The sequence below is a fragment of the Xiphophorus hellerii genome, chromosome 2, assembly GCF_003331165.1.
Source record: "Xiphophorus hellerii strain 12219 chromosome 2, Xiphophorus_hellerii-4.1, whole genome shotgun sequence".
In the NCBI taxonomy this organism is placed as follows: Eukaryota; Metazoa; Chordata; class Actinopteri; order Cyprinodontiformes; family Poeciliidae; genus Xiphophorus; species Xiphophorus hellerii.
In genome coordinates, this window is record NC_045673.1 from 2,377,647 (window position 1) to 2,396,431 (window position 18,785).

At 36.6% G+C, this 18,785-nt stretch overlaps 1 protein-coding gene across 1 annotated transcript; it reads left to right on the forward strand.

Moving 5' to 3' along the window:
- The first annotated feature begins 3,371 nt into the window (after positions 1 to 3,371).
- On the forward strand, positions 3,372 to 13,006 carry tbxas1 (thromboxane A synthase 1 (platelet)). The gene is made up of 14 exons (XM_032545166.1): positions 3,372 to 3,455; positions 4,738 to 4,868; positions 5,147 to 5,240; positions 5,537 to 5,589; positions 6,106 to 6,202; positions 6,308 to 6,424; positions 7,168 to 7,256; positions 7,338 to 7,486; positions 7,571 to 7,701; positions 8,390 to 8,722; positions 9,639 to 9,727; positions 9,858 to 9,995; positions 10,896 to 11,058; positions 11,897 to 13,006. The coding sequence occupies exons 2-14, from the start codon at positions 4,768 to 4,770 to the stop codon at positions 12,002 to 12,004; spliced, it is 1,662 nt and encodes a 553-aa protein (XP_032401057.1). The 5' UTR covers positions 3,372 to 3,455; positions 4,738 to 4,767; the 3' UTR covers positions 12,005 to 13,006.
- The last annotated feature ends 5,779 nt before the right edge of the window (positions 13,007 to 18,785 follow it).

Consider the following 18,785-nt stretch of genomic DNA (forward strand, 5'->3'; position numbering starts at 1 on the left):
GCCTGGCCTGCAAACTGATCCCTGATGGAGTTTAGAAAGATTATGAATGATGCAAAATGGTCTCAGGGTTTTAAAAAAAGTTCACATTTCCAAGCAAAAGCAGCAAACACTGCTGACGGCTTGACACCGAATCCAAAAAATGCAAACATTACAGAGTTAAGCCAATGTACAGCCGTATAGAATATCCCACTCTGCATCCAGCCATACAGTAAAGTTGGACAACTGGGCTTTAGGCGGTGTGAGTGGTAGTGGGCTGGTGGAGGAGGGGAAATGGTTTCATTTCAGACTCCCAGTGCCCTCTGGCGGTCCTCACAGCAGACCAAACCCAACCTCCTTATTTCTGACTTCGGCTCGTCTCTCCATTAATAGCTTAGTGCCGCTCCAGCTCCCATTGTTATTCCTGCCTGGCTGCATACTGAGTTGGGGATGCTGCATGTTTATCAGTCCAGAAACATTGTGCAATCCTGCCTTGTTGGAATGAAAAGAATCTCTCAGATATACCAAATTATTTTGACTGAAGGTTCACGGGAGCCCAAGTGTTATGCAACCGTCGTGTGGATTCATTTATCATTATAAGAAACAAAATACCAAGTCCTGCATGTTTGCACATGAACTGCCAGCTTTAAGCAGAAAGATTTTGACTGATTAAGAACATGTTTAATGAACACACATATGAGCACTCTGGCTCAGTTTTGTTTAACACCTCAAAGGATTTGGATAAGTAACTGTCACTGCGTGAGCATAATTAGGATGCTGAATCATGTGAATTTAAATGTCCTTATTTGCCCTGAGGATCTGCCACTCTTCCTGCAAGACGAACTGCACTGCGCATCACGTATGTGCACAAGAGGCAGTGATTAATGAGTGGATTTTTCTAAACATACATGCACTAAGCAGTAAATTAATCCCTCGAATCATAACAATGCCACTGGAGTAAGATACTTTTTTGTTCTATTTTTCTGTTTTACTCTGAACAGAATTACTTTTATGTTCATTTTTACATTTTCCCTTTATCTCCATGTCTCAGATCAATAAAACTATAAATAAAAATCAGAAAGTCACAATGCAGCTGAGAATGTCAAAAAGAGATGATGTTACACTCAATGTTTACCCAAAGTGTACAAGCTAGAATCAACGTGTGTTTCTGTTATTAAAGAGAAGATTTACATGATTATAAATCCTGTAGGTCTGGAGTTTGGAGACTCAGAAAACCAGAACATTATGGAGGAATTTAAAAGCCTCTTTCACTAAACATTTCCGCCATAAATATCCAACATTGGAGACGTTGATATCCAGCACAACGGTGAGCTTTCAAAAACAAAGCCAGCAATAAGAGTTAACAGGAAGTGTCAGTTTTGCACATAAAATCTGCTGGAAATTTTCCTTTCTTTTCAAAATGATAATGGCGGATTAACGAAGGGCAGCAAATCTGTCATTGGGAGTAAAAATCCTTTCAAATTTAAACGATTTATCTCATCTTAAAATTATTGCTGGAAGTTATTCCTGAGTTTTCTTCTTTGTTCTTTGTGATCCTGCCACTGATTCGCCGCACAAACCAAATGTATTTTGGCCTTTTGAAAGTCACCTGATGGATGGCTGTGAATACTTTGCTTGCAGAATCAGAAGCACCGATCCACATGCAAACAAAAAGATGCCTCTCTGAATATTACTCATGCCTGTAAGTAGCCACACATCCATTCAATACATTCTCATGATTTTTTTTCTTTTTTTGTCCATTCTATGACTGCTGTGAGAGCAACCCATATACGGTATATTCACACTGTTATTTGTTTTAAATATTGCAAATATAAAAGTTGTTTTGTTTTTGTTTTTCAAGCTTAAATTGAACTGCTTCATGTTTTTCATGCAGACAGAAATCAATCCACCTGCAGACAATAACAGGAATCTGAAATCTATCAAAACAATGCCATTTGGTAAAATTCTTGATGTATATTAATTTCTTTCAAAAAATAAAATAGTTGTAGATTGGAATATTTTTAAAGATCTCTACTCTAAAGTGGATTGAAACTAACAACATTGATTTCTGGGTTTTTTTTACATTCTTTATTTCAGAATATTATGAATCCAACATATATGCATTTGTATGTTTATACATGCACTTACATAGTACAACAGAAAAGAGAGAGAGAGAGAAAAAAGGGCTCAGCAAACATTTAAATCCATTTCAGCAATTGATATTTCTTAGAAAGGTCCTCATGGGCTCACATGAAAGGGAGGTGCACATATCCAGTGTCTTCCATTAAAAGAGAGAGACATACTAAGGGGACTAACACAGCTTTTTATAACCCATAGCATCTTTATCCCATCCAAAGTGGGAAATAGCTGGGGTCCATACACTCAGAAAAATGTCTATTTTTACATGAAGTTCTGCTGTTTTCTTTAATTTCTTTTTTTGTAGAGACCGAGTCATGAAACAAAATGGAGTGAGAGCGCCCTCTGCAGACAAGCTGAAGAACTGCATTTGGCAGATAACAGGTCCTCCTGTTATTTGCATAGTGGAGGTCACGCGTGGTTTTTTTCACTGTTTTATTGCTCCCATGTTGGAGCAGCTAATTAATACAGAAAATCTCTTTGAACTCCACTTCTGACTGTTGGTATAATACCAATTATAAAAGTAACAATAGATCAAAGATGTAACTGATGTGGTGAAACAATCTGTTTATTATTCTGAAGATAAATAATCATTATGTCACCAAGATGCAGAACTATAAAGTCATAAAACAGTGAACCCTTACAATGGTATTTTTGTAATAAAACAAAAGCAGAACAACTCTTTGAAACAAAAGCGTTTTACTTACTATGGAAAGTTTAGATTTTTAAATTGAAGAACTAAAGTTTTAGATTCAATTCAATTGTTGTCGAAAATGACGTCAAAAAACACATAGTTTGCAACCTACTGATAAATAGCTTCATAAAAGGCTTCATAATAAGAATATTTATTTTATGTTTCATCCTTAGGTGAAAACACCAAGGTAAAACTGCTAAAGCTGGCATTTTAAAATTAACTTTTAATTTACAACATTGGTCAGTTCTTAAGCATATTGGCCAAAGCTATGAAAAGTCACAGTTGAGGGTTAAAGAGCCACGGGCAAATCGATGAAAGCTAGAGGATAAAAACTTAAACAAAAAACAAACAAACTGCCTCATAACAATTATGAAACAACATTAGAGACGCGTATAACACCTTGTAGTTAATGTATTTACTCTATTCGGTTTTTATTTTATGTTTTAAAATAATGTAATAATAAATAGTTGCAAAAGAAACGATGAAGGAGCCTGTTTATAGCTTTTAGCTTGGAACTCCATGTCATACCACTCCGGTACAGAAGGTGGAGGTGAACATCAGAGCTTCCTGTTGCGTTACGAGGTTATGGTTAAAAAGAAGAGCGCTGCAGTTTCATAATGTTTACACTGAGAACAGAGGACGGGAATCGGTGAGTGTCGGGAAATTTAAACATTCACTTTTAGCACATTAAAATGTCATAAAGATTTTAAAGTAAGGAGAACTTGCTCCAGTTATTTATAAAGACGACTTATAGACGACATTAAAGCTCATTAGCTTAAATGACTCTGCATAATCGATAAATTGTTTTAGTGTCACTGTTTATTGTCATAATACGTGTTTCCATTGCACAATGTTCAAATACAAAAGTTTCTAGTTTTCATATCATATTTAAAGGTGTGCTACGTCTTTATATTTCCATCTTACTTTAACTTTCAGGTGTGAAGAGAACTAGGTAGCTCAGTTTTAGAGTAAGTGCATCAAATTCAGAGACTACGATCCTCAACGCAACTGTCCCGGGTTCGATTCCCGGCCGCGGTCCGTCTACTGGCCTGCTTCCCGTTGAACTATTAACGAATAAAGGCCACTTCAACCACAAAAACATTGTAAAAATGCTGCTGACACAGTCACACAGGGCAATAAACGGCATTGTACGTCACCGTCACGTGCCTTGTGTAAAGAGTTTTTCTCTTTCAAAGGTTTTAGGTCAAAATGTCCTGATGCTGTAGTTCTAGCAGCACCAGGCTCTTCTGTTTCACAATAGGTACTACATGGCCAGTCGCCTTTATGTAAACCATCAAAAAAAAAAACTGAACACAAAGAATGATGTATTTCAAGTGTTTTAATGATTCTGGTGTATAAATTAATTTTCTAAGAAAACTGGAATATTTGGTTGAGGAGTGGCTGAACAGAAGGAACTCAACAGTTGAGCTCATGTCCTGGACACATCTGCATGTGTTTTATTCTGCATGTGTTTTATTTTTTGAATAGAGGTTATCAAGGCTGTGGCTATCACTCTTGCTTCTGCATCTTTTTCCTTCCACTAAACCTTCCATTATGGTTTGATAAAGCTCTATTTAAGAAGTTAGCTCCTTTAGTAGAGAACTTCAACAACTTCATGATTGTGTCGACCATAGCAGAACATTTCTGCTTATACTTTTTATTGGTTTGATGTAGTAATCTAATTATGAGAGACTAAACTTTGGTTTTATGATAGCTGTAAGACATAATCATTGTAATTAATAGAAATACATGGAACATTTCTTATAGTGAAATTTATCTTTACAGTATAACAGACTCAATTTATTGAGATTTAATTGTTTGGATGTTTGAATTTAATCAGAAATGTATCCATGAAAATACTTTGTAAATTGTTCTCATCAGATTATCTTTAGATTAAACATAATAACTTATTAAACTTCTTCTTGTTTCAGGTTGCAGGTAGAGAACAAAGTTTTTCCACCATGGAGGCTGCTGGTGACCTCCTGAATGTCATCAACATGGAGGCCAGCAGAATGTCAGTGACAGTCGGACTGTTCCTCATTTTCCTGTGTCTCCTTTACTGGTAAGGAAGTTCCAGTATAACGTCACAGTAAAAAGGACGTACACCCTTTCTTAAATTCTCAGACCTTTTCTTTCTATCTTTCACGTTTTGTGTGAACTTCATTTTGATTTGATATTAGTTCAATAAATAATGGCATGTAGTGTTTGTTTATTCTCCCTTTCATGTGAATGCAAGTATAAATAATTGTAATTGAATAGAAATAGGATGTTATACTGGAAGTTTTTATTGTACTTCAGTTTCTGCTTTGATTAAAAATATCTTCCTCTCATCTTGTGCAGGTATTCAGTCTATCCGTTCTCAGTTCTTGGTCGGTGTGGAATCAAACATCCCAAGCCAGTGCCTTTTTTTGGCAACATATTCTATTTCCGTGAGGTAAGATAACCTGCTATAAAAAATATAAATATCTTTAAGGGTGTACAATATTAAGAAAGATGGGTGATAATATTGAGGGATAACAACAAAACACATGATAAATAAAGGAAAAATGTATTTCTGCTTTGGGTTTATTGCAAACCTACACATTGTAGAATAAGTTGCCTATCCAGCTACTTGAAATAAAATCTATAAAAATAAAGAAAATCCGTATTTCCATCTAAACAACTAGATTTTATTTAAAAAGTTTATTCTGGCTGGCATCTCATGTCTTTATATTTCTGATGTTCTTCCAGGGTTTCTTCAGACCTCTCACTGAACTTATTAAATCACATGGCAGAGTGTGTGGGTAAGTAATTTATTTTTCTATTTATTTATTGTAATTCCCTCACATTACTGCATTACAGTGGTATATTAGGGCTGTAGTAGATAAAAAAGGAGTACATTTCTGCATAAAAAACATTCAGAAATATGCTTGAAAAATTTTGAGATTATCTCAGAAATTTTCTAGAAAAAAAACATGAAAATTTCTTGGTTTCCAAGCTTGAAATCTTTGCACTTTGCAACTCAGAAAATTCCCAAAGGTCAGAAAATTTTGTCTTTTTAAAAGAAACGTTAATTCAAAATTTCTGAACTTAGTGTCACTGTATGTACAGTATGTATGTGTATACATATATATATATATATATATATATAGACTTTTCCAACAAATTTCCATGTTTTTCTAGAAAATCTCAAAATTTCTTAGTTTGAAATAATACTAGTACGCCATTGTAGAGCATGGAATAAAAACGCAACCTAAAGTTTTTCATGTGGGTTGGTTGATCTGGAGCCTCAGTGAGGAGATGTTGTTGTTGTGTCCCAGGTATTATTTGGGCCGCCGACCCGTGGTGGTGGTGGCCGACCCCGACATGCTCAGATCAGTGATGGTCAGGGATTTCACCAGCTTCCCTAACAGAATGGTGAGAACTTCAGTCACTGCAGGTGGTGTGACTTCAAAATAAGTGAAATGACTCAATAAACCTATTATAACTCCTGTGTTTTTTTAATTTTATTTTTCTGTTCAGAAATTTTCATTTGCCACCAAGCCCACGACGGACTCCCTGCTCATGCTGAGGAACGAACGGTGGAAAAGGGTCCGGAGTATTTTGACCCCGTCCTTCAGTGCTGCCAAGATGAAAGAAGTGAGAAAATAATGACGAAATGCTTTCATTCTGCAGCCACCAACTTTAATGCACTTATAATAGGATGTCAAGTAATAAACCTACATGAACAATGGATATTTTTAGTGTGGAATGCAATTTATTTACCTTTTTTGTAGAATTGTATATCTGAAAAGTGTGGCTTGTATTTGTATTCAGATCACAGAGTTAGAAATTTGTAGAAAACTGTTTATGTATTGCATTCTATTCCATAGTTTTGCTTAAAATCCCAATAAAATACATTAAAGTTGTGGTTGCAACTTGACAAGATGCGATGAAATTCAGTATATATTTTAAACAAAATTCTGATTTGTCTTCTCACTTAGCTTTTTTTTCACACTGACATGATTCAGATCAATAAACTAATTTTAATATCAGCCAATTTTAACCTGAGTAAATAAATTTCTTTTTGTTTCCATAATTTATTTGCGCCTTAACTTAATTTTTCTAAATTTTAATTAAAATTTTATTCACATTCTTATGTTTTAATTGCTTTTATTAACAACATTTTTAAAATTTTCTGTTAGATGTGAGGAAATCTGAATTTGGTGCATCTCATCGTTTCTTTCTCATGAGTTTTTGTAAAGTATTTCCATCCCCTCAGTACTGGCAGTTACTGACAGTTTGGTCCAGAAAAGCTTCTTTCCACGATGTGGTTTCTGGTTCCGGTCCAGGTTCTGGTCTGATCTGGTTCTGGGTAAATGTATTTATTTTTTCTGCTGCAGATGGTTCCGCTCATCAACACGGCTGCTGATGCTCTGATGAAGAACCTGAAGGTTCATGCTGACTCAGGGAATTCCTTTGACATCCACAAGTAATCAGAGCAAACAAGACTGAACATTAATAATAATTTTATCTTTTTTTAAATTAATTTGTTCTTTTTTCCTGCTGCAAGTTGTTTTGGCTGTTTTACCATGGATGTCATCGCCAGCGTGGCGTTTGGCACTCAGATCGACTCTCAGAACAACCCAGACGATCCGTTTGTCCGCCACGCTCAGCTGTTCTTCTCCTTCTCTTTCTTCAGGCCTCTCATGTTGTTTTTCAGTATGTTTTATAACTTTATCACCTTTGAATTTATTTGTAGTAGCATCATTTTTATGACAGATATCTTGCCCTTTTTTGCCACAGTTGCTTTTCCCAAAATCATGGCTCCCATTGCGAGATTCATCCCAAACAAAAGGCGAGACAAGATGAACGGCTTCTTCATCAGCATCATTCAGAAGATCATACAGCAGAGAGAAGAACAGCCTCCCAGTCAGGTGGGCGTTTCATGCTGTGCAACAAATGGAGGCTTGGGAAATTTTCATGGAGTTTTCATGTTTCATCAGCCACATTTGGGATTTTTTTTTGTGGAAGACGAAATAAATTAGTGCAGGTTTTTGTTGGGAATTAGAAGGAGATATTTTTTTACTTTTAAAAAGCAAAAATACCCCTAAAATATACCTTTGTTACCCCTAAATCCAGCAGAGTTAGGTTCTACAACATCCAAAGCTTGGGACAATTTCAAGATCTCTGACTCATTCATCATCTGACCATAGAGAAAGGATGGACCAACTGCAGATCCACCAAGACGTGAACGTCCAGCTAGACCAGTGGTCTGCAGCAGTTAGCATCCGGAGAGCCATTTGGACACTTAGTGCAGCTACATTAGACGCCTGGAGTCACAAAAAAGTTTGAATTCTGAGAACAAAAACTATAGAAACCAGAGAAAATAAAGTCAGAATTCCAAGAATTTTTTTTTTGTCATCGGCTCTAATTCTCTCCCGTAGAAAATCTAAAAAACGATAAATTGTTTTTCTTCCATAATTTTTCATAAAATCCCAGTGATATTTGGGGTTTGAGAATCTGAGTGTGAGAAGTTCTGGTGGTGTGATTAACGTTTTAACAGCTTCCTGTTCTCCTGCTTTTCCTGATATCCTGAGGATTATGAGGCCTGTTTTCCTGCAGCGGCGTCGGGATTTCCTCCAGCTGATGCTGGACGCTCGAACCAGCAAAGAGAGCCTCCCTTTGGAGCACTTCGACACAGCGAACCCCTCGGAGGAGCTGGCATCCTGCTCGGATCAGGAAAACGGATCGGCTCACCAGCAGGAGTCGCCGGCCAGGCGTCCGCTGAGGAAGATGATGACGGAGGATGAGGTGGTTGGCCAGGCCTTCGTCTTCCTCCTGGCGGGATACGAGACCAGCAGCAACACGCTGGGCTTCACCTGCTACCTGCTGGCCATCAACCCCGACTGCCAGCGCAGAGTTCAGGACGAGGTCGATGAATTCTTCACCAGACATGTAAGCCTGTCCTGGTCCGGTTTGGGCTGGGCGACATGCCTAAATAAAATACAGTGTTTTCTTGATTTCTTTTCTAAAAAAGAAATTACAAATAACTGGAAATATTTTCAAAAAGTGACTGTTATTTCAATGACTTGGACAACTGAGTATTAGGACCAGACTACAATCATTTTTGTTTAATTACAAGAAAGTAGCCATAATATTAGCAGAATAAACGCACAATTTTACCAGGAAAATGTCTTAAAATTAAGAAAAAATAATCTTAAAGAGAAAAAAGCTTATACACTGCAAAAACAAATGTTTTGTGTAAATATCTTAGTAAGCTTGAAATAAGACAAAACTGCATTACAAGCATCTCTTCAGTAAGATACAGGAGTTTGTTTTAAGTAAATGGCTATTTACTGAAAACAAACTTCTACATCTTCCTGAAGAGCTAGTTGTAAATTAGTTTTGTTTTATTTCAAATTTACTAAGATATTTGCACTAAAAACTAAACCAAATTACTTGGTAATATTTTGTTTTTGCAGTGTAGACTTACCAAGATTTGCCACGACCATCTCAGTCTGTGAAGTATAACTTCACCAGATGCTCAACATTCCTCATTTTTATTCTTTATTGTTTGTGAAGGACTTCTCATAAAATTACAATTTCATTCTCTGAATATTACAACTTTATTCTAGTAATTTAAAAAAAACATCATAGCCTGACATTAACATCAAAGGTCCAAACAAATGGAAGCTGTAAAACACGATGGCAGCTCTGCCCGTAGTGACATAATTTAAAAGCGATGTGATAATATCAACACAAAAACCTTAATTTTTGTGTGATAATATGGAACCAGCCCAGAACCAGCCCTGGTTCTGGTCCGATCAGATCTTCCTCCTTCTGCTCTGGTTTAAATGAATCTGTTTTCTAGGATTCACCGGATTACTCAAACGTCCAGGAACTGAAGTACCTGGACATGGTCGTGTGTGAAGCTCTGCGGCTCTACCCGCCTGGCTTCAGGTGAACTGTTGCTGATGTTCCAGGATATTTACAGGCTTTATGTTGTTTATTTAAAAACATAAAGTTGTAGGAAAAAAGTCAAAATGATTCAGATTCATAAAATCTAAAAGATTTTTTTTTTCTCATCAAGGTTTGCTCGAGAAATTGACCATGACTGTGTGGTGAACGGCCAGATTCTCCCCAAAGGAGCGACTCTGGAGATCCCGGCAGGATTCCTGCACTACGACCCGGATCACTGGACCGAGCCGGACCGGTTCATCCCCGAAAGGTACTTCAGAATTACTGGTATTCATTAGCAAGACTAACCAACATTTTGATGCGTAAATGACAGCACTTGGAAAATTGTAATGTATCAGTTGTTGATTTTTGTTTTTTTATGATGTAAAGCACTTTGATCTGCCATGTTGCTGAAATGTGCGACACAAATAAAATTTGACTAGATTTTTTATTTTTTTTAATTTGATTTATTATCTTTACTCTCAACACTCTGTTCTGAGTCTTGTCAAGTGAAACCTGTCTAAGGTTTGAACAGGATTAGTTCAAATTCACGTTCCACATTTTTAAAATTCCATTTGGGTCTCGGCTGCTTGTAAAAACAGCCCAAGCGCTTAAAAACCATATTTATTAGTATCTGCAAAAACAGCCGTTTAAAAATCTTCAGAATGGGGGCGTGCCGTGGTGGCGTAGGGGTTAGCGCGACCCATATTTGGAGGCCTTGAGTCCTCGACGCGGCCGTCGCGGGTTCAACTCCCGGACCCGACGACATTTGCCGCATGTCTTCCCCCCTCTCCTTCCCCGTTTCCTGTCAGCCTGCTGCCATATAAGGGACACTAGAGCCCACAAAAGACCCCCTGGAGGGGTAAAAAAAAAAAGATCTTCAGAATGTTACATTACAAATCCGCAGGCACGGCCCGTTACCTAGCAAACCAAGCAGAGTTTTGCCCGTTACCTAGCAACACAAGCAGTGCTCCAGCTGGTTTGGTCAGCTGGTTTTACCTATGTATGTGTTGCACAATGGCTGCTGGAAGAAACCAGTATTTTGTTGTTGACTTTTCATCCAGAAGCCAGTTGCTGCATTCTTGTTGGTTGTGCAGGAGGCTCCACCTCTGCTTTTCAAAAATGTACTGTAATTAGTACAATTAGTGTAATTAGTCTTCACCGTCTCCAGGTTTACACCGGAAGCGAAGGCGAGTCGTCACCCCTTCGTCTACCTGCCGTTCGGCGCCGGGCCGCGGAACTGTGTGGGGATGAGGCTGGCCCAGCTGGAGATCCGGATGGCTTTGGTCCATTTGTTCCACAGGTTCAACATCGAGGCCTGCTCCGAGACCAAGGTGGGTGGGAAAACGTTAGGCTGAAAATGAAAAACATGTTTTTTCAAAAGATTTCCAGTATATTTTATGATATTTGCATTGAATTTCCACAACAAAAGACACTAAAAGTGCTAGTAACCTGCTTTCAGATCTGTTTTTCTTGTTATTAGTCGGCCTGTCATGATGGCTCATTTTCATGGGCAAAAAATTGTCCCACAAGTTATTGCGATAAACAATAATATTGTTGTTTTGAGACCATCTTCAAGTAACAGAATGCTCATCAATAATCTTTAAATTCTAATGAACATTTAACAATGCAACTGGAAGACATTTTAAATACGCAAAATAAATAAAACAGAAACAATAAATAAAATGAATTATGAAGTCTCTGCAAACAAAACTGTCCCTCAAAAAAGGGCAAGTAGAGACAAATGAAGGTCAATTTTGGTTGGAAGAGAGAAAAAAACCAAATCATGCAAATGGAAATTATTGAGCTTTTAATTTATCATGCAATTAATTGATTTATTGCTTAGCCATTGCATACGCCATATTCTGTCCTACAGAAAAAAAATCCTAGTTTTTTTCATGTTTCTTTATTTTAAATTCGAAAAATAGAAATAAAATTGTTGTCTTTTTTTTAATGGTTACATTTATCTAAAATTATATGTTGTCTTTTTTCAAAAAGTTGTGTGAAATTTGTAGCTCTAAACGAGATTCATTTGGCTGACCTGACAGTGAGAACGGTGTCAGATTATTCTAAAAACTACTTTGTGATTGAATGAAATTTAAATAAACATTCTAAATTGATGAAAAAAAATTGCCAGTTAATAATTTTCTTGCTTCCACGTTTGTGTTTCAGGTTCCTCTTGACCTGAAATCCTTCAGCACTCTGGGACCCAAAGATGGCATTTATGTGAAAATAACTCACAGAGGAGAAGCACAGAAAGATTCTCCATCAGATGATTAGAAGCTCAGCTGTCATCCTTCTGCACAGTAGAAATGTGACAAATAATAACAGACCTGTTACCTGTTAGATTTTACCTGTTAAATTTACAATAGTGTCAGTAGTTTATAGAACTTTAAATTAAATGGTTACTGAAAGTTGCAAACCTGTGCTCATATGTAGCTGATTTATGCAAAATGAACTTGGGTCCAACAACTCGTCACAACTAATCAACGTTCTGATGGATCCACAGTTGATAGATTCTGCTTTAGAATTAATTCTAGCCCTGCCATAATTATTTTAAATCTAAAATGTGCTAGCTCTCTCAAACATGGCGGACCATAATATGAGTTACTGATGACATACAAGTTTTTCTTGATGTAAGAGATATTTCGGATCTACTTGTGTTTTTTACATAAATTTTGTAAAATGTTGGAATTGAAACATTTGGTGACCTCTCTGTGAAGTTTATCATCTTAAAAGGAAAACATTTGCACAATAGGAGGGATCTACTTTTGATTCATTAAAATGTTCTTGGTAAACAACAAGATGCACTGGAAAGGAATTACTCCTTGCAGTACTTGGATCACTTTAAAAGATGATTTACCTGATGTTGTTTTGATATTTCTGTCATATCTGTACTTGTCCTCAATGTATTTTTTACTCTTATTAAAGCAAGACATTAATTCAGAGTTTACTGAAAATGCTCATGAGCATGTTTTTTGCATTTTCTGCAAAAATTGTTTCTATTTGTGAACTTATTTTAGATTTTACCACCAGATGGCGCCAGATTATCACAGAACCGCAGCAGCTGAAAATGTAACATTTTGCAATTTTGGTTCCCAATTGAACCGAGTCTACCTGGAACACGAAGCTTAAGATTCATTTCTTCAGGCTTTTAATACCATGACATTGTTTCCTATTTCTACTGCTGATTTTTCTTTTTCTTGTGATTTTTACTGGAGAGTGTTTTGATCACCTCAGTTGGTTGTTGTTGAACGCTACATAAATCAATCAACCAATTAATCAAAATGTTTGTGGTCATTAAGTTGATGTTCAAGGGGAATGAATACCTTTGAAAAGAATTGTAAATAAAGATTTAAAGCTAATTTTACACCTGCGTCAAGGCGTTGGATGAAAAAAAAAGAGGAAGAGTACATTTTTGCCAAAAAATTGACTTTGCAAATTTGAAAGTTCTTTTTTTTTTTTTTTTTTTTTTAGAAAATTCAGCTTAATCTTAACATTTCTGAGTATTTTCTTGCAACTTTTTGTTCTTTTATTTTATTTATTTTGGATGAAATTTACTCCTGCTGTTTTTCAATCTTTTAGATATTCCTCTCACATGGCAGCTTGAATCTGCTGCCTGGTTTTCTCCACATGGTGTCACTGCCAGCATTAACGTCCCACCAAGTCCGACTCCAAACTATAAGGCAACTTTTTACAAGCCGCCCTGTTTCTCCTCTGGTTCCCTCCATGGTGGGAAGACTCACATTTTGATTCACACTGCCTGTTTTATGAGCCAACTGATAAAAGATACATGTGCTTGACCTCAGTATCGATGTTAGTCGGCATCAGAGTGGCTGCAGGCTGACCAGGACCGGTACAGCCTGTGCAGAAACAGCACACAAGTCCTGCAAGAAGCATTAAAAGTGGAGCATTAGTAATGGGAAGACAAATGTTCCAGAAAGAGACGGTAAAATTCATCTTATGATGCCAATAAAGCTCCTCGAATTGGATTGAGGGAGTGAAAATGAGTGGGGGAGGGGGTGGAGGAAGACAACGCATGACAGATGGTGGGTAGCAGACAGAAATATAGGAAGAAAGGAGAGGGAGGGAAGGGCAGAGAGATGGAGCCGCAGACAGTAATCAAAATGGAAAGAGGGTGATCCAGTGCAGGAAGGGATGAGAGGAAGAGGGATAAAAGCGAAGGAGGAGCAGAGCTGCTCCTCCTGCAGTGCAGCTCAGGTCAGGGCCTCGGCTGCATCAACTCCCCCATGATTGATCGCTGCTTTGTCTCTCTGATTAAGATGCTTTGTCTGCTTTTATTGATATCTTGTGTTTTCCTCTGCAGTCCGCTCTCCTCTCTCTCGATTAAAATTCTCACTTCCTTTTTACTTTCTTCAAAGGTCAATATCATCTATTAGATGTAAATTTGCTGACTCTGGTATTATTTTCCTAAAACAAGGAGAAAGCTCAACTTGTTTTGTGTCGGTCTGCATCAGAGAGAGTCGGCTTTTTGGGTTGTGTGGAGAAGATTTGAGCAGTCATCTGCTTACTTGCAGAAACTCGAAGACATCTCAAGCTGTGTTTGAATGCGACACAAATCAGATTTTTCAGCAACAACCTGAACGGATCAATTCAGATCTTTTCTCCTGCCCAAAATTGTAATTTGTGTCACTTCCATACGCTGAATTACATCTGTTTTATTTAATCATCTGCAGTCTGAACAGTCATGCTACATTTTATTATAATTTAGCACCAGGTTTCACAGCGTCGCATATTTCATCAAAAGTTGAGTTTGTCATTCAAACGCGTTGAATTCGTTGTTCTTCTGTAAAATGGCCGACTACAATTTCCAAATAAAGGTTGAATACGTTTGTCGCTCTAAAACCTCTGCGTTTTCGCTGACCTTCAAATTAGGCAAATTGAAATTACAAAAATAAATCTGCTTAATGAAAACACATCAGGTTTACTCAAAAACTCTCGTTTTTCACTAAAAATGTTTTGCAGTAGGTTGAGGTGGATTTTCGGCTGCGTCTTAACTAGTTACCACTGGGTGTTACTGGCGGAAAAGATGAAGGAAGTGGTAGGAGGATAAGGGCGTGTTGTTTTTTAATGACTTATGTGAACAAACTTATTCACATGTGAATTTAAACAGAATTTCTTATGTAACAGAAACAATTGTAAAAATGTGTTTTTTTTAACATTAGTGTAATAGCAACAAAGTTTTGCGCACATTTGTAGCTTTAGATCGTATCTCATGTTTACATCTGTTGCTGCCATGATGTTTAATGACTTATCACATGAACAAACTTATTCAAGTGTGATTTTAATTACATTTCTTATTTAATGGAATAGCTAAATTGTAAAATCCTTTTTTTTTGACATTCACAGAATATCAAAAAGGTTTTTGTACACATTTGAAATGGAAACACAGCTACTGACTATCTATTTCTACTCCACACAACCCCATCTAAAAATAAAACCAGGATGTTTGTTTTAACTTCATGTTGGTGATAAATAGCATGTTTTTGGGTATTTCTGCACTCTGACATCGTCCTGCAGAGAACTCGTCTGTCAGAGAAAACCTCACAAAGACACCAGAGCTGCACTTTCATGTCATAGTAAACTCTCTATTGATTACTACAGAGGCATAATTCTCCCTGGGAGGTTTGTATGAATACTATACTGACACCACAGGAGATAAAAACAATCATAAAGTACAATATGAACCTTGTTAGGGTATTATTTACAACTGAAGACGAGGAATTACTTTCTCAGGGGCTATTTTTATGATATTATAGAGAATTTTCTGGTCCTGTTGAAGTGAAATGTGATTTTTTTCCTTTGATTGTTGGAGTTATATGTCTGCATGCCCTCAGGTAGCCTGCAACCTTTTCTGTATGCAGGCCGACTGCCAGATCGCTTCCCTGGGGATAAAGTCCCCAATTTTACGATTAATGCTACAGTAGAAATACACTCCTGATCAAATTTTAAGACCAATTGAAAAATGGCAAGAATTTACGTTTTGCACTGTTGGATCTTAAGTTTTTAAGCAGAGCTTCAAAATGCAAAAAGAAAAAAAAAAAATCTGAGCAAGCATTTTATTGCAAACAACCATTAAACTGAAACAGGCTGTTCAGAAGCTGATCGAAGTTTAAGACCTTAAAATAGAAATAAAAGTTTTTAAAAAATGACTGTAGCGCTGCACCGTTCATGTTAACCGCCTTAAAAAGTAAATTTTTTATGAATTTCATGTTTGATGTTAATGTTTGCAGGAAGCTAAAGGAAATGTTGCTCCAAGTGAAATGATGGTTTCATCCATGTAAACAACCCAAAATGTTCTCAATTCAGGGTTTCTGCAGGTTTAACCAACTCAAATTTAAGACTTTTATAAATAAATTGCTAGAACTGACACAAACGTACAAAAGAAAAATAGTCGATATACATCTACGTACCATCCTAAATCCATTTGCACTTACCTAGGATAGACACAAACAAGCTAGGTAGCTGTTCCATGAGAAAAAAACATAAACTACATCGAACACAAGGGATTAAATAGTTCTGCCATGACAACATTTAAGGTCTGTGATTAATGTATTTAAGGCAATCTTATGATGAATTTAAGACATTTTACAGCCTTAATTTTAGATACATAACTTTTGAAGATATTTTAAGGATGTGCAGAATCCCTGTCATTTATTTAGATCAAAAGAATGTGCAGAATGGTCAAGGAGAGGGATGTTTCTGTGGAAGCCGTCCTGCAGCAGTGAAAAATCCAGACATTACCACACAGATGACGGCTTTCAGTCATGAGGGATGCGCCGCAACTTCGCCACATAGCCAGATGTTGTTCGATGCCGCTCCATTTTTCCACTGAGGAAAAAAGACCCCAGATCATGATGACACCGCCTCTACTGTGAGTAGGAAACATTTCAGCTGAGATCTACTTGTCATCCCAGTAACGTTGGGAGAAGGAATGCAATTAAAATGTAATCAGATTAAAATCAGTTCCAATCAGTTAACTAATAACGTCTGCTTAGACCTGTTGTAATTTGGCTGCTATCCAGCAGACGGCGCTGATGGTCATCTTTAAGTGGAGTCAGTTGATACAGAAATAAAGATGGCGGGTCCATACAGAACAGGAAAGAGAAATGTTCCAAACGGAATCCGGTGTTGGATGGAAAACGCACTTCATGCTGTTCTGTTTAGAAATATAAACTTTTGGGGAAAAGAAACATTACAGTGACTGATTGTTTTTCATCAATGTTGCTCTAAAACGAGATGAATACAATTTTCTCCATTATTTTTATCATAAAATGTTTAATTAGTTATTATATCAAGAGAATTACAGTAACTTATACATTTTCTACATATTTCAATCAAAATGTTTTATGAACTGTTTTAGAACAGTTTTACAGTCATACCCAATACATTAATAAAAATGTATTAAACCCACATTTATGTATTGAAAATGTTGTTTTGTTGGACTAATATAAGCAAGAAATTATTATAACAGAAATAAATGTTTACAAACATCATTCTGTGTGAATGAATCTCAATACTGAAAACATAGCAATGCTTTCCCATAATAATCCAGATTATTGGAAAGTTCTGACATGTTTATATCAAACTGCAAGTTCAGTCCTCTCAAAAATATACTTTTATATAGAGAAAAATATACAAAATGAAAAAAAAGCAACAAAAAAAAAAACCTTTGGTAAATGGTCTGACCATGAACTTCAGTATAGGTTATTAAAGACACTACATTACAGTTTTCCTACAAGCTGATTAGTATTTAGCAGCAAACATGAGAGTAATTACATTACAAGGAAACGTTTGTGTCCAAGAATGCAGAGAAATGCAGATATAAACCAGAACCGAAGCTGATAAAGAAGAAAAGAGTAATTTCAGCCTTTTACGATGCGCTCCATGTTTTTCTGTTCTCATGAAAGCTGCACAAGGTCAGAGAGACCAACACGACCCTGCAACAGCAAAAAGAAACATTAAAACGAGACACAGGGCAACGCTGCACACTCACACCCAAAGGCAATCCAGAGAAATGGAAATATTCACTAATTTAGATACATTTAAGCAAGTGCTGGACTATTGTTCTCATCATTTGACCTGCAGAATAATCGGATATTAGTTTGACAGACCAAATTAAATCGTTTGGATCATTTAACCTGAATTCAGACCTTTTTTTATTACTGAAAAATTCCAAACACATAAAAAAAACGTATCTGAAAACAAAACCCTAAAACTTTCTTTTAATCAATCTACCATCTAATTTATTTTTCCTCAACCTTCAGATTTTTCTGACTTTTTCTCCTTCAGATGTTTTTTTTTCCTCTGAAGAGATTAAAGATTTTAGAAATAGGCACCAAAAAGGATAAATGAATAGTTTTTAATGTTCTGAGGAGAAAATTGCTTTGATTTTCAGTGACATTCCCTTGAACTCTTGAAAACATTCGGAACAGGAAATCAGAAAGTTATCAGTGGAGGTTTTTGTTGTGCATCACGTGCATGGTGGTTTTGAAGGTTCACAAAAACTATAAAAATTACATTTCCTTCTTTTTATTGAGCAAAGTTCATCTTTTCAGATCTAAACTAAATCTCTTCATGACGTTCTGCTAATCTAAATCTACACTGGATTGAAAGTGAACAAACTATTTAATATTCAAACATCTGCTGGGATCAGAGGGTTATATAAACATAGAACTTGATTTTAGCAGCAAACATATGTTTTGCTTTTACTCTGTTATTTAGGTTTTCCAAACATCAGGTTGGTGTAAAGTGCTTTCAAATGTTTCAGGAACTCCTAATGATTCCTGGAACTTCTTTAGAAAAGAGATATCAGCATTAGCTGCTACATGGTTAGCATTGAGATGCTATTTGAAGCTAAAATAGCTTTGCTGATATGCTAACTACTTTTAGCACAACTTGAACACAACATTAGTCTTTTCCAGCATCACATCAGATCGGCTTTTGAAGAAGAAATTAACCCCCAGTGGGCCAAGAGAAGCGGTTGCTGTTGCTAATGAATGTTGCTCATGCATCAGATTTACGGCTGTACTACAAATGC

Excerpts from the sequence above, each read along its gene's own strand:
- tbxas1 (XM_032545166.1), top strand. The coding sequence starts at position 4,768 with ATGGAGGCTGCTGGTGACCTCCTGAATGTCATCAACATGGAGGCCAGC. Across the intron at positions 7,702-8,389 it reads AAGAACAGCCTCCCAGTCAG|CGGCGTCGGGATTTCCTCCA; the intron begins GTGGGCGTTTCA and ends GTTTTCCTGCAG. Across the intron at positions 9,728-9,857 it reads CTCTACCCGCCTGGCTTCAG|GTTTGCTCGAGAAATTGACC; the intron begins GTGAACTGTTGC and ends TTTCTCATCAAG.